We start from the raw sequence: 15684 nt of genomic DNA, 5'->3' as shown, positions 1-15684 counted from the left end.
GTGTCTTCTCATCTCCCCGATGGTGGGGGGAAGGAGTCGAGACTTTGGGGATCTCGACCCTCATTTCATCTGGGAGTTAAAAGGGAGGGCAAAAAAAGGGGGAGGTAAAAAGGGGAAGGGCGAGCAGAACCAGTCTGCTCCCTCCCCCTACTCACTGTCATCTCGGCGGCGCTCCCGTAAGTGTCGGTGGGTGCGCCGTCGCCAATGGCGACGATGACAGCGGCGGGTGCGGCGGAAGTCGCACCAGCCGGACCGTCACCGGACGCAAGAGGGGCCCAGGTGGTGGGGGAGGTTGGGGTCTCCTGCCAGGAGCCCTTCCCCTCGCCCGTCCCGGTCTACGCTCCCTTTCGGCGCTTTCCTTCTGGGCCATGACCGCCTCGCAAAAGGCGGCCACGGCTCTCCAGTTGTCCTCGCTGCCGAGCATCTTGACGACGACGCTCGGCAGCGCCAAGTCGCCCCCGATAGTCCGGGTTAGGACGTCGCGCTCGTCCCTCCAGGCTGGGCATGCTTGGAGGGTGTGTTGCGCGGTGTCCCTCTTGTGACCGCAGTGGTGGCAGGTCTCGCTTGCCTCCCGTCCGATGCGGTGCAGGTACTTTCCGAAACACCCATGTCCGAAGAGCACCTGCGTCATTCTGAATGTACTGTTGCCCCACGCCCTGTCCAGCCACTCCTCCAGACAGGGCAGGACGGCCGATACAGTCCTCTCCCCGGATGTTGGGGGGCGCTCGTGCAGCGACGCGATCCATCGCTGCTCGAGGGACTTTTTCTCCTGGAGCTTCCAAGTGCATAGTATCCTGGCCGAAATCTTGGCGACTCCTCCCCTGCGTGCCGCGGATTTCCGGTCATACAAACGTCTGTATGAATTTGCGACCATATGCAGAGGGGGGAGTCCGGCCAGGATGGTGGCCGCCGCGTGCGACACCGTCCTGTAGCCTCGAACGAGACGAATGGCCAATCTACGCTGGACGCGACGCATCGCGTCCTGTATGCGTCTGATGGCCATCGCCTCGCCCGCCCACACCGGTGCTGCATACATTAGTATGCTAAGGACGGTGTGCGCGTAGACGCGGCGCACCCGACCGTCCGGCCCTCCGAGATTCGGCAGCAAGCGGCTAATCGCTGCCGCCGCCTTCTGTGCTCTCGGGACCAGGCGGTCAAAGTGACCCGCGAAGCTCCATCGGCTGTCGATGTGGAGCCCCAGGTATTTGATCTGGGACCCCACTGGGACAACAGTACCGTCAACATCTAGTCGGGAGGTGGGGGAAGGCTCTTTAGCGGCCCGGCGGTCGTAGAAGTAGACCGCCTCGGTCTTGCTGGGGGCCACCCTCAGGCCAGTCCGGCTTATGGCCCTCACGAGGCCTGCCACCCCTTTGTTGGCCCTGTTTAGGGCTTCCCCCCAGTTGTCCCCCTTGGCTACCAGCAGGGTATCGTCGGCATATCTGATGACCCGGCAGTCGAGGGGGAGGGCGGTATGAAGGACCCCGTCGTACCCGAGGTTCCACAGCAGCGGGCCCAACACCGAGCCCTGTGGGACCTTGCAGTACACGCGACGGGTGTGACCCTGGCCCTCTTGGTCCCTGTATTCGAGCCTACGGTGACCGAAGTAGGCTCGAATTCCCTTCACGAGGTAGTTGGGGACGCGGTGGGTGTTAAGCGCGTCCCCGATTGCCTTCCACGGAAGGGTATTGAAGGCGTTGGACACGTCCAAAGCGACGGCCAACGCCACCCTCCCGCGTTCCACAGCTGACTCCGTGAGGGCCTTGACGCGCAGTACGGCGTCCACCGTGGACCTGCCCTCACGGAAACCGTATTGTTCTTCGTGAAGGGAAGGGACCTCATTGCGCGCCAGATGCTGGACCATTCGGCGAACGAGAATCCTTTCGTATATTTTGCCGACCTCGTCTAGCAGGCAAATTGGCCGGTACGATGACGGGTCACCCTCCTTCTTACCGCCCTTGTGGAGAAGAACCAACTTGGCTCTTCCCCACATTGGGGGGAATTTCTCCTCCGCGAGGCATCTATTAAAGATGCCTCGTAGCCACCCGGATAGGTTTGGCTCCTCCAAGGCGAGCTTCCAGACGCGCCCTGGGATGCCGTTTGGGCCAACGGCCTTGTTGTTCTTGACCCCCCGGACGGCATTCCTCAACTCCTCCTCGGTGATTTCGAGATCCCTGGACCAGGCCTCGGCAGCGCCGGTGTTCGCGCTGCCTCAATCGAGACCTCGAGGATTGGGTTTAGTCGGGAACAGAGTCCCGACTATTTGGTCCAGGGATTTCGAGGGGAGGGTTTCCGTCACGGGAGGCGCCCAGTGACGTAGTTTGTTTGTCACTATCTTGTATGGGCGCCCCCACGGGTCGGCGTCAAGAAACGCGATGAGCTCGTCCCACGATCTCGCCCTGGAGGAGCGAATGGCGACACTCAGCGCCACTCGAGCGGACCGGTAGTCGCTGAGTGCCTCGGTTGTCCAGGCCTCGTCGCCACGGCGCTGGGCGCGTTTGAGGAGTCTCCTTGCCGCGACGGAGGAGCGGCGAAGAGACGCGATTTCCTCCGTCCACCAGTACGCAGCCCGGCGCAAGTGGGGCCTGCTTTTGGGCATGGAGAAGTCGCACGCCTGTGTGATCGAGTCTACCAGGCGCGCGACATCCTCCACCAGGCTCCCCACTCTTTCCTCTGGCGGATGGTGTTGTCAAAGGGTGGCCTGGACGGCCGCCGTCAACCTATCCGGGTCTAACTTTTTAAGGTTCCATCGCGGCGGTGGCGCACCGCCGGTCGGGCTCCCGGGCTGAAGGGTGGTGCAACCGAACTCTATATATCGGTGGTCCGATAGAGTCTCTTGGTCGACCACCCCCCATGAACAATTTAGGCGTGCCGCGGAGGGGGTTATCATAGTGAGATCCACTATAGACGCCCCCCGCAGTAGCCGGTCGCACGTGGGCTCGTTGCCGGTGTTTAGTAGGCATAGCCCGAGAGCCCCTATCCAGTCCAGTAGGACCTCTCCCTTGGGGGTGGTAAGCCGGTCTCCCCAGGCTTGCGCTCTGGCGTTAAAGTCACCGGCCACCACCACCTCCTGGGGGAGTATGCTGCGTATGCAGTGCTCCAACTCCCCCAGATACAGCTCAAATTGGGAGAGGCCCCAACTAGGCGGTGCGTAACACGCCACCACCGCGATGGATCCCCATTTCACCGCCACATACCCCCTTCCTGACTTGAGTAAGGAACAGGGGGGGTTGTGGCTGTTCGATCCTCGTATGATTGCGACCGTGCCAGAGCCGTCCACCCTCCAATTAGGATGGTTTGATGGGGATCGGTACGGCTCCGACACGATCGCCAGTCCTATACCACGCTCGGCGATAGTCTGCAGGAGTAAGTCCTGCGCCCGCCGAGCGTGGTTAATGTTTGCCTGTATGAATTTACAGGCCCTCATTGATGTCGGTAGAGAGGGCCTCCGTCGATTCAGACCCCGCACCACGTGGCTGTGGAAGGGGGGCTCCATCCGCGTTCGATGGCGCATTACCCACGGGCTCAATTTCGCCCGGGGTAAGGGTGTCTCCTTTCACGTTACCACGCTTAGGGTCTAAGCGTGGCTTCCTTTGGGGCTTGGGGGAGTCGGAGCAGAGCTCTTTGCCCCCCGCACCCTTCTCGTTTCCTTCCCTGACCGAGTTTGCGCGCCGCTTGCGACACTCCGATGTGTCCATCGGCGCGGGCGCAGACTCGGCTGAAGCCGTTTGGTTCGCTTGTGGGATTTCTCCCACAACGACCTCCATCAGGGACGGAATTGGGCTCTTGTTTTCGATTCTCCCCTTCTCCTCTCCTACCGACGGGGTGGGTTTTTTGGAGGGAGGAATCGATTTGGCCTTCTTCCTGTTGAGTTTTTTCGGGGGGTGACAATTCATGCCCCCCATCCTGTGCCCCGCGGGTGCCCCGAAGTCAACACAGAGTGCGCAGTGCACTTTCTGCTCGGAGCAGGAATTGGCCTTGTGGCCCTCCTTGCCGCAGCGGAAACACATGTTGGCACAGGATCGGTCGCTGCCGCACTGTTGCTGCACATGCCCCTCCTCCATGCACTTAAAGCATCGAAGGGGGAGCCGCGGCAACAGCTCGATGGGTAATTTGTACCACGATATCGGTACCTTTCCCATCTGTGTCAATTTGTTGGCCGCGTCTATTGGACACTGCACCAACACCGTATTGAGGCCGGTGCGGGGGACCTTCACGAACGCTCCCACTTTGACGTCCGAGAACCCTCACTTACCCTCCCCGGAGATTGCGGCAACAATCTCCGCCCGGGTAATGGAGTCTTCCAGCCCCCGAATGCGGAGGTCGGCCATTTTTTGGGGGCACTTGACTCGCACCCCTTCGTTGTCCCCAGTCACCTCTCTAACACATTCAGCGAGTTGTCCCGCCTTGCGTGCCTTGTCCTCACCGAAAATCTCAAGAATTAAGGCACCGGTGAGACCTTTCCTTATCTTGAGGCTTCCTTCCTTGATACCCAATTGGTCTAGTTTTACCTCCTTTCTGATGGCGGCCATGTTCTCGCCATATTTCTCTTCTGGGCAGGTTATCATGACCGCCGAGGTTTTGGGAACCTTCATTTTACCGGGTTTCTCTCCCCCCGCTACCTGCCCCCGCTTCTGCTTACCCTGTTCACTGGGCGGTGACTGGGCCGCAGCAACGGGTACAGTTCTGGAGGGGAGGGGAGTCTGTCCTACTTTCTTCTTTCCCTTACGTCCGACCACCACGCTCCACGGAGTTTCCGTGGTCGGAGAGGGGTCATATGTCCCGGGGTCTGTCGATTTCTTGTCGAAGGGCCCCGGGCCTAATAGTCCTCCGCCAGAGGGTGGAGCCCCAGAGGGTTCCGCATCCTGGCGAGATTTCTTTCCAGGTATTCTCTCATCGGCAGCGGGTACCGGCAGAGAAGGGGGGGGGAGAGATTTTGGAGTGAGCACAAACCTGGCTTTCTCCCTTCTTCTTTCCCTTCTTGGCCGCTTTTTCCTTTTGGCTGCTTTTAGGAACCATTCCCTGCGTCTTGGGCTGAGTTGGCGAGGGGATCTCAGCCTCGGTCTCCTTCCCCATTGGCGGCTGAGTATGTGCGTTCAGGGGAGCAGATTGGACCGCCTCTCCCTGTCCGTTCGTTGCTTCGAAGAATCGCAGCATCCTCTCCCTCAAGTCAACGCCTATTTGTAGGTGCTGATTGAGGGCTTCGTACAGGATTGCAAAGTCGCCCTGGACTGTAGGGCGAGTTACCGGTGGGAGGGGTCGAGGGGATCCACTCAAGAGGGGCCCCTGTGCCTCCGTTACGCTCGCGGCCTGCGGTTCTACCTCCATGCAGGGGTCACCAGCCAGGCCCGGGGACACGCATGCCGGAGATAGTCCGCCCCTCCTCAAGGCGGTCTTCTTTGGGGAGACATTTTGGGGCGTCCTCAGCCTGAGAGAATGTCACTCCCCGCTGTCGGAATCTGAATCCCGGTCAGATTCAATGCGGTTCCGTCCTCTCAGGTTCCTGCCCCCTTCTCCTTTTCACTTTTTGTGATGCTTCCCTCTTCGATCAGGCGAGTACTGAGCTGGTTCGTCAGCACTTTTACCTGATCGGCGAGTTCCGCCATCTGCTTTTTGAGCTCGCTCGTCTCCTTTTCTTTCTCGGCTTTGAGGAGCTCCAATTGGTGCCGAAGTTCCTCCGCTTCAGCGTTGCTCGGCGAGGACGATACAGTTCTGTTGTGAAGGACTGCTGTGGCAGCCATGATGGACGCCACAGTTTTCTTCATCTCCCCTTCCAGTGGGCCCTTGATGTTCTTGGAGACCTGCAGACTCTTGAAAATGGTCACGCAGTTTGCTATGGTATCCGACACCACAGCCGGTGTCGGAGAGTGGAGGAACATCTCCCTCGCCACCCTCTGGTTGTCCCGGCATCTCTCCCAGGCCTGTCCATCGGGCATTGAGGCCCAATCCGTGTCCACTCTCTCTCTGGCCTCTTCCCTCGCTCTGGCCCTTGCCTCCCTTTTCTCCCTTGTCCCTTCACCCGTGGTGATGGGCCTTCCTCTGCCTCTCTTGACGGAGCTGACGTCCGACTGCTCGTCCTCCGAGCCAGCATAGTACGACCCAGCGTGCGATGCTGCTTCGTACTCGTTAAGATCACCCGCCACGCTACTGGCGCGTGATCCCGCTGGGAACGCCAAGTCCTCGTCACTAGGAGCAGGAGTTATACCTGTATCGGTATGTTTCCTCCTTTTCTCGCTCGCTCGGCAGCTGTGGCATATATGCCTCGCGTTGTGAGGGCATTTGCTCGTTTTTTTGGCCATTGGAAATTGGAGGTATCTCCTTTCCAACGCCTCCCTCGCTGCCGTACCATCCTGAATGGCCGTGATGATAGGTTTGCCACCGGATGTCGATGACCCTGGGTACGAAGGCATAACCTTCCCCTCTGAGCCCTCGGGTATTTCGGGGAATACCCGCTAATAGATATAAAAATAATTATTAATAAAATAGAATAATTTAAATAATAAAAATTAGTAGCAAACGGATATAATAATCATATAGATAATATAGTTACAAATCTCATTAAAGGAGTCAAATAAAATAATCGATAATTAGATTTATAAACATAAAATAATTCTTTATTTAATAATTTAATAGCATCGCTGAAAGGTTGCAAAATACCAACTAACCCGACCTTATTAGGACCTTTACGTATTTGTACATATCCTAAAAATTTCCGCTCTAATAAAGTTAAAAAAGCAATCCCTAACAATAAAATTAATAATAAAATTAATAAATTTAATAAATTTAAAACTAAATAATAATAAATATTTTTAATTATTACTTATATAAATTATTTTTATATATTTATAAATTCTAAATTTATTACACTATTCTGCCAAAGTAATCTACAATTTTTATAAAATTAATATTATTCTTTAATTTAAAAAAAATTTCAAATAAAAAGTCCTTTCGTACAAATTTATTTACACTTTAATTATAGATAAAATCCGATCTGGCTTACGCCGATCTAAACTCAAATCATGTAAAATTTTAATAGTCGAACAGACTAAATAATTAAATTTTTCCATCTAATTTTTATTTTAATTCAACATCGAGGTCGCAATCATTTTTTATAATATGATCTTAAAAAAAATATTACGCTGTTATCCCTAAGGTAATTAATTTTTCAATAATTTTTTTTAAAACTTATTCATATTTTCATAAATATATGATTATCTATTAAATAAAATTAAAAAAGTTTATAAAATTTTTTAATCCTCCCAACTAAATATAATTTTATACTAAATTTAAAAACTAATGTATTTTAATAAAAATTATATTAAATTCTATAGGGTCTTATCGTCCCATAATATTATTTGAACATTTTTATTCAAAATTTAAATTTTTATTATTTAATTTAAAAAGCTTAAATCTCATTCATTCCTTCATTCCAGCCTCCAATTAAAAGACAAATGATTATGCTACGTTAGCACAGTCAAATTACTGCGGCTATTTAATACACATCATTGAGCAGAACAAATCTTTAATTATTTTCTAAAAACCATGTTTTTATTAAACAGGTGGACTTAATTTTATTTAAATATATTAAATAAATTTATTTTGCCTAATTCTTTAATTAAATATAAATTATTAATTATTATCAAATTTTTAAAAATAAATTTTATAAATAATACTAATTTTATCATTATTAATTTTTAATTTAAATTAATAAAAATATTTTTTTAATTTATTAAATTTATTTTAATTTTAAAATTATAATTAAACTATGCTAAAATAAATAAATTATTAAATTTTTTCAAAAAATTTTAAATTCTAAAACCATTTTTATAAAATTTTTATAAATAATATTAATAAATTTTTTAAATTTTAAAATTAATTTATAGATTATCCCATAAATTTTTAATATAAATCAATATATTTATTGTAAATAAAAATTATTTTAAACTTTAATAAAAATTTACATATTTAAATTTATATCTAAATTAAATTTATATAAAAAAAAAAATTAGATATCAAAAAAATTGATTAAAGTATCTTCTCTAAATAAATATTAAAAATAATTTTTTTATATTAAATTTTATTTATTTATTTAACTCTTTTTCTTTCGAGAAATTTATTTATCAATAATTTTTTTTAATAAACCCTAATACAAAAGGTACATTTAACTAAAATTACTTTAAAAAATTTTTTTATTTTCATTTACATTACATTATCATTAAAATTAAAATAATTATTTTAAAATTTTTTACTAAAACTTTTTTTTTTTTTAATATAATTTTATTTAATAATTTATAATATTTTTCTTATATTTATTTATTATTAATAATTTATTTATTAATTATAATAAAATTTTAATAATTTTTAATTAATCTTTTCAATGTAAATGAAAAATTTTTATTTAAACTAAAATTTTTTTTTATTCTAAATACATTTTCCAATATATTTACTTTGTTACGACTTTTTCCATAAATTTTTATTAATGAAAATGACGGGCAATTTGTACATATTTTAATTAAAATTCAATTTAAATATTTTTTTAACTTTACAATTAAATTCGATATTTATAAAACTTTAAAAATTTATTTCAATTAATTAAATTAAATGTAACTTATTTAAATCTTAACTATTCTACATTTTGATTTGAATTATAATTATAATTAAATTTTTAAATTATTAATCTTTTAATATAATTTTTCAACAACAATATATAAAAATTAAATTAAGTAATTCTATTCGTGGATTATCAAATTAATCAACAAGTTCCTCTAAATCATAAAATACCGCCAAATTTTTTATTTTTAATGATTAACATTTAATATTTAATTATATTTTATTTTCATTTAAATAATAGGGTATCTAATCCTAATTTATTATATAAATTTTTTTAATTTTATTATTAATTTAAATAAAATTATTTAACTTTTAATATCTATTCATATTTCACCATAAAAAAATAAATTAGTTAAATATATTTATTTATTTATATATTTTATATTTATATATAATTATTTAAATTTATTTTTATTTAAAGTATAAACCGCAATTGCTGGCACTTTATTTATTAATAATAAATTATAATTTTCTATTATAAATTTTTATTTAATTAATTATTATAAATACTAATTTATATATTATTAAATTATTTAAATTTTATATAATTTTTTAAAATTTTATTTATACTTTAAATTATAAAATAAATTTAAAAAAAAAATTAATTTTGTAATTATATTTATTAATTATTAAAAACAAATTATAAAAATAATTTAAATTTAAATTTAATATGAATATAAAATTTAATTTATAATATACATAAAAAAAAAATTAAATAATATTCCCCCCCCCCTTTTTTATATTATTATCATTATTATTAATTATTAATAATTATTTAAATGTATTAAAATATTTTATTAATAAATAATTTTTTTTTCTATATTTTAGGTTTTTAATATTTTAAATTAAAAATAATGATTAATAAGTTTTAATTAATTAATATTAAATAATTAATGTTAATTAAATATTTTAAATATATATAATTAATTATATATTTATAAAAATAATTAAAATATTTTATTAACATTAAATAATAAATATTAAATAATATTAATGTATATATAAATAAAAACTTAAATTTTTAATTTTTTTTACTTTCTATAAAATACTCTCCTTAAATTTATATAAATAAGATTTTTAATTATTATTAATTATTTTATTTATAGATAAGTTTTTTAATTTTAATTTTAATAATATATTTTTTTTTTATAAATACATATAATTAAAATAGTCAATTATTAAATTTAAATAAAATTACTCTCTCCCTCTGAATTTTATTTTAACTAATTATACTTTTTTAATTCTATAATAACTAATTATTTTTAAAAAATCAATTTTTATAATAATTTTATTTATAATATTTTATTATTTAATTTATTAATTAATCTTTATAACTACTTTAATTTTAATAAATTCTTTTATTATTTTTACTAATACAAATTTAATTTAAATTATTTATTTAAATTTACTTATAACCTTTTTTTAAATTAAATTTACTTATCATATTTAATTTTAACTAATGATTAATAGTCAATTTTCAAAAATATTATACTAATTTATATTTATTTAATTAAAGTAAGTAAGCTAATTCTCTAAGCTTTTAGGTTCATACCCTAAATATAGAAATTTTATCTTTCTCTTATTTAATTAATTATTTTTGCTATTTAAATTTTATTAATAACTAAAAATTTATTTAATGATATGCCTGATAAAAGGATTATTTTGATAGAATAAATCATACATAATTTATATATGTTTTCATTTAAATTAATTTTTTTATATTTAATAGATTTAAACTATCTCAAAAAATTTCAAAAATTTTTATGCTTCATAATACATTAAAATATAATATTAATATTCAATATTTATTCAAAGTTTAATACAACTAAAAAATTAATTTTATTTATATGCATCATAATTTATTCATAAAATTTTTTTTATTGTCTTTAGTGGAGTGTTCTCTTGGCGATTGACAAAGGACATGACACACTAGAACAGACGAAATACACTTGGATGACATAAAACGGATGACATGAAATATACATTTGGAAACAGTGACACATTTAGGGATTAGAAAGACAGGCAGAGGAACTTGACTTAACTGCTAAGGGGTTGGTAGTCCTAACAGTGGATAACGGGAGTGACGATTGGAAAAGACAAGAAACATGTGGAAAGGGAAACCTACTGGAAATGGCGAACAAACAAGTACAACAGTGACAATGCTACATGTTCTTGATTAAATGGATGATTTTTAAAATATTAGAAACATAGGATCAGATAATAACTACATATTAACACATAAAAAAGTGACCTAAATAATTAGACATAAAATAGACGAAATAACCGTACTATTAACACAAAAATTAGTACTAACATCGAACCTCTGTGCAATGGTACATGTACTTTCATTTTTGTTAGTTAAGGTAGAATAAAATAGACGATCTTTTTATATTTTTATTTATAAAATTGAGGTTTCATCTTGGAGCGTCAGTGATGGACAGTGGCAGTAACCTAGAACAAAGTTTATAGGTTATCAAATCTGTCACTTGCTCTTATTAATATAGTATAAACAAATGTAATAACAGACTATACGTACCCTTTTTACGATAATGGCTTCTTTCATGGGCTCCTTGTCGAAGCCGGAGACTATTGCAGGACGGCGTCGTGCGGACTCCAGAAGGTTGTTTATTCGGCGAACAACTGTCGACCGTGATGTCAACATGATCCGTTAATCACTGAAACTTGTTTCGGTGATCGCGCTCGTCTGGTCTCTGCTCTTTCTTTCTAGGAAATATCTGAAGATCTGGTTCGCGCGCGAAGACTTCCTGACGATGGCGTGTCTGTACATGGCGGAATTCGACTCTGGTGATATTCGTGGCCTCCTGTCTGCTTCGCGCGTTGGAGTTTCTGAAACAAGGATAAAATAAAAGAACATTAGATGATTATTATGACACAGACGTATTTGCTTGATTAGATAATAAATAGTATATTTATTCACTCCAACGAATAAGCACAGAGAGTTACTTATCTTGTATGAAGATAGAAGCACAGATTTGAAGGAATTCCAGGAGAGATAGTATCCTGTAAAACCTGAAACAAGAAGAATATATTATAAATAATGAATTATTATAGAAATAGTATTACTTACCGTAGTATTAGAAACGCTCGATTATGACTCTTTTTGGATAGTTAATTACCTGTAAAGAGAAAGACCATAATTATAGGAAATACTTATTATAATATTAGAATAGAGAATCCTTGTGTACATTCATACTTAGTGTGATGAAGGATCTGGTTTTACGGTGCATCTGGTAATAAAGGCGATAGTGACAGTTGTAGATTACCTGTAAATGCACTGGGTTATCATATATATACATGGTTGTATACATGAATGTTGTTTATACTATACAACAGACGAATACCCATTATATTACCAAAATTATGAATTGTGTACGCCGCATACACTGTTGAGGAACCATTTTCTCCGGTGCGTCTGGCGACCGTGCACATATCAATGACGGCTATGGGGTAACAGGTTATCTGCGAATTATGCACATAGAGGAATAATATATTGAAAAGAACGAAACAATAATAGTGTATAATTACCTTAATAATGTTGTACGATTAACAGACGTTTAATTTAGAAGAAATATTGAAAGTATTGAAGCAATCTCCACTGGAACGTGAAGAGCATAATTAGCGGTGTCCGGTGTGCGTAGCCGTCTTACTAAGTGATACTGTTGAGTGTTTGGATCCTCCGGTGAGCTTGGCGGTCGCACACATGTTCAGTGACACATGCAGGTTAGATGATCTTGGTCGATGACAGGTGCTGAAACAAAAAAACAATTTGTTCATTAGGAGCATTAGGATTATTGCAATAAATAATAATAGACGAATACTTACCGTAATATCTTTATTAACTATAAATATTGTGGGTGAGTCTGCCAGCGTCGTTGATGAGCCTAGAGCGCTTTCGACACTGCAAAACATCTTGCGACAGAAATAATTCTGATGAGGAACCTGAAACAAGAAGCATTATACTTAATATTAAATAATATTACATATATTATTAAATAACAGACGAATACTTACCGTAACGCTAATCGTTGCAAAGCTAACACCGTCGACGAGTCGATGATGTGTTGTCATCCTCTCCGGTGTAGTGCTGAAGATTAGTAACCTGTAAAAAGATAAAGTTGTTGGTTATCTGTAGTTGCACTGCGTTGACCGCTGTAATAGATTGTAAAATATAATAAAACCGGAACGTACTGTTGTTGATGATACTTTGTATTGTCGATGCGCCTTTCTGGCGCATCTGATGCATGTTCCCGGCGTCACAACAGCAAACGATTGCGAATACTTGTATACCTGAAATAAGAACTAATTAATATCGTGGATAATAATATAGACGTGAATAAGTATTACGCTTTGTATAGATATATTTATCGATACTTCCTTCGGCTTACGATACTTGGCATGACAGGTGCGGTTATGTTCGGCCTGCCTAAATGAACTCGGTGCCTGAAGACAATAGGAGTACAATTACTAAACGATCATGTGTAGTGGATGATAAATCACAAGCGATATCTGCCCTGCGAGGCTGAGATCCTTGTCAGTGGCAGCGCTGTGTATTAAATGAAGTGACGGCACATATCATTAGCAGCGCGATAATTGTCACCGCGCATCGGGGTCGCGCAAGATAATTGGCACTTAGTTGAGCTACGTCAAGCACTGTTGGGGCACGCGGGGAGGCGGGTGACCCCCAATAGCCACCTTGACGGGCGCGACACGCGGAAATAACACAAACCTTGTTATTAACAAAGGAACAAATTGAGCGACGCGGGAGCAGCGCGATCGCGATGTTGGCGGCCATTTTGGGTAGTGATACAATCACGACCAGAATTAATTCGTGCCGACAGTCGCGATAGTAAGTTCGCGTCTCGCCGATGACTATGGTGAGTTCGCATGAGTCTCACATGCGTTCCAAAGTAACCAGATAGGGAAATAGTATTTTAGCGAATATTTCGAGACTCCGAGCTCGAATCTTGAAATGAGACATAAGGTAGTGTTCACCAACGTGTCGCAACTACGATAACACATACCATTGGTGCAAACTTTAGAGGTTGCGCAGTAACGCTGTGAAACTTTTTGTGGATGCGCAATTGGATTTTTGGAGACACATGGAGATCCCCTAACTATCCCTGAACCCAAAACCCAATTATTGGTGCGCATTAAAATTGAGGTTATAGATTAGCATGCGCATCAATATGGTTTTATTCATGGGCTCTCATTGAGGGCCACAACACATCTGGTTTCCGATTCTAACCCAAAATTGGACTTTTGCAGTGCGCAGTACGGCAGTACGATCACGCGTTTGTTGGGGAGTACGCGCTGTGCCTGGGGATCCTCGTTGGACGCTCTCTTTCCTGCTGCGTATTTGAAACGCGACTACGTGTTAAAGTCTTCTTGTGTGCATGCGCACTAAGAGACTTGATTAAAATAGATATAGTTTATGATAGGCTAATTATAGAATTAGACAAAACAATAAACGACAATAAGTAGGCATTAGAGGTCATAATGGCGAAGAGCACGCAAAAGATGAGGAAAATGTTTTACTATTATGAAGAAGACCTCTCGCCTACCGATAAAGAAGCGGAGGTGATTAGTGAGGTCAAGGACAAAAATGGTGAAGTAATTAGTCTTAAACTTGATAGATATCTTAGAGGTAGGAAATCTGTAGCGTTTGAGAAACTTGTCGGTTACGATCACGATGTTCTTACGGATGCCGGCAAAACCTGGATAGAAGAGGTTTACCAATTCGTGGAGAGTCGCCAAGATATAGGCGAAAATGACCAGCGGAGGATGTTTGACAGGTGCTATGCTACGTACGACGTGCTGAGCGCGCTTGGCAATATCGACGAAAGAGATTGTTGCGAAGACTACAAGGAGGCTCTAGACGCTATAAGTAAGAAGCTGAGAGAAGCATTGCGGACCTTGGACAAATATGATGCCATATCTCTTGAGGTTGAAACGCTCAGGGAAGAAAATAGAGTGTTGCACGCCAAGGTGCGTGACCTACAAGGTGAAAAGAATGTTCCAGTAATAGGACGTGACAATGACGACGTCATACAAGGAATCAAAGATGGAGTGACAGAATTTACCAATATCGTCAAGGTTACCATGAAGGAACAAAAAAAAGAAGCAAAGCAAAAGTATGAGGACGACATCCAGGAACTTAGAAGGGAAGTCAGCGAGCTGAGGAAGATTGTGCTCAAAGGGGAGATTGCCCACGCGAGTACACCGGTCCCTACGATCTGTATAGTCGAAAAGGATGCCGATAGTCCGAACTCGACTTCGACGAAGAGCAAACTGTCGATGATGCCTAAAAAAAGAGGGAAAGAAAACAGTGGATTACTCCTAAGACGCGGAAAAAGAAGAAGACTCTGGAGGCTCCCAGCACTTCCAGAGACAATTCTACAGAGGACTCTCCAGGGATTGAAAATTATCAGCAGGAATTAATTAAACCTGGACGGATAGACCTGTCACCTGAACTGGCTAGACTGAGGAATAAGTCTCGTCTCGCCAGGACAGCTGCGGTTCTCATTAGAGTGGATACTTCCAAGACGTCGTACGCTCAGGCTCTGTGTAGGGTCCGCGAACAGATTAATCTGAAGAATTTAGGAATAGAGGGAACCTAAGTCAGAGGAGCTGTCAACGGAGGACTAATCGTGGAACTCACTGGCTGTGGGGACGGAAGCAAGGCCGACGCTCTGAAAGAGAAAATCACCCGGGTTCTGGGTGACTCTGCCAGGGTGACTAGGCCCCAGCTGAGAGCCGAGATGAGAATCTCGGGTTTGGACGTTTCCATCTGAAGAGGATGTCGCGATGGCTTTAGCCCGTGAGGGTGACTGCCATCGGGATGAGATTAAAGTGAGCAATTTTAGGAAGACCTCAAAGGCGATGCCACGTACAGCATAGGCGAACTGTCCGGTGCTGGTGGCTTCCAAGATATCCAAAAAAGGTGCATTAGTTATAGGATGGTGCAGAGGGAAAGTGAAAATTGTGGAGCGTCCTGTGCAGTGTTACAGGTGCTGGTCATTTGGCCATATCAGTGTGAAGTGCACAGCTACAGTAGAT

At 41.6% G+C, this 15684-nt stretch overlaps 1 protein-coding gene and 1 long non-coding RNA gene across 2 annotated transcripts; both read right to left on the bottom strand.

Moving 5' to 3' along the window:
* Positions 1-157: 157 nt before the first annotated feature.
* LOC140666863 (uncharacterized) lies at positions 158-5325 on the bottom strand. The gene is made up of 5 exons (XM_072894408.1): positions 4951-5325; positions 4253-4862; positions 3519-4162; positions 2733-3370; positions 158-2204 (listed from the first exon to the last, which is right to left on the bottom strand). Exons 1-5 carry the CDS (start codon positions 5323-5325, stop codon positions 158-160), a joined length of 4314 nt encoding a protein of 1437 aa, XP_072750509.1.
* A 6514-nt stretch (positions 5326-11839) lies between these two features.
* Positions 11840-13063, bottom strand: LOC140667019 (uncharacterized). Its single transcript, XR_012046893.1, has 6 exons — positions 12817-13063; positions 12640-12727; positions 12451-12567; positions 12154-12376; positions 11982-12087; positions 11840-11891 (listed from the first exon to the last, which is right to left on the bottom strand). It is a non-coding gene; the product is annotated as an uncharacterized lncRNA (long non-coding RNA).
* Between the last annotated feature and the right edge of the window lie 2621 nt (positions 13064-15684).

This window comes from Anoplolepis gracilipes, chromosome 6 (genome assembly GCF_047496725.1).
Source record: "Anoplolepis gracilipes chromosome 6, ASM4749672v1, whole genome shotgun sequence".
Lineage (NCBI taxonomy): Eukaryota > Metazoa > Arthropoda > Insecta > Hymenoptera > Formicidae > Anoplolepis > Anoplolepis gracilipes.
This window is presented reverse-complemented; position numbering and strand designations above follow the sequence as displayed.

Bases quoted from the DNA above. Each gene is read 5' to 3' on its own strand.
- LOC140666863 (XM_072894408.1), bottom strand. From the start codon at position 5,325: ATGGAGGTAGAACCGCAGGCCGCGAGCGTAACGGAGGCACAGGGGCCC. The intron at 4,863-4,950 runs GTTTGTGCTCAC...AAATCTCGCCAG, and splicing joins AGAAGAAGGGAGAAAGCCAG to GATGCGGAACCCTCTGGGGC. The intron at 4,163-4,252 runs GTAAGTGAGGGT...AGTGTCCAATAG, and splicing joins TGCCGCAATCTCCGGGGAGG to ACGCGGCCAACAAATTGACA.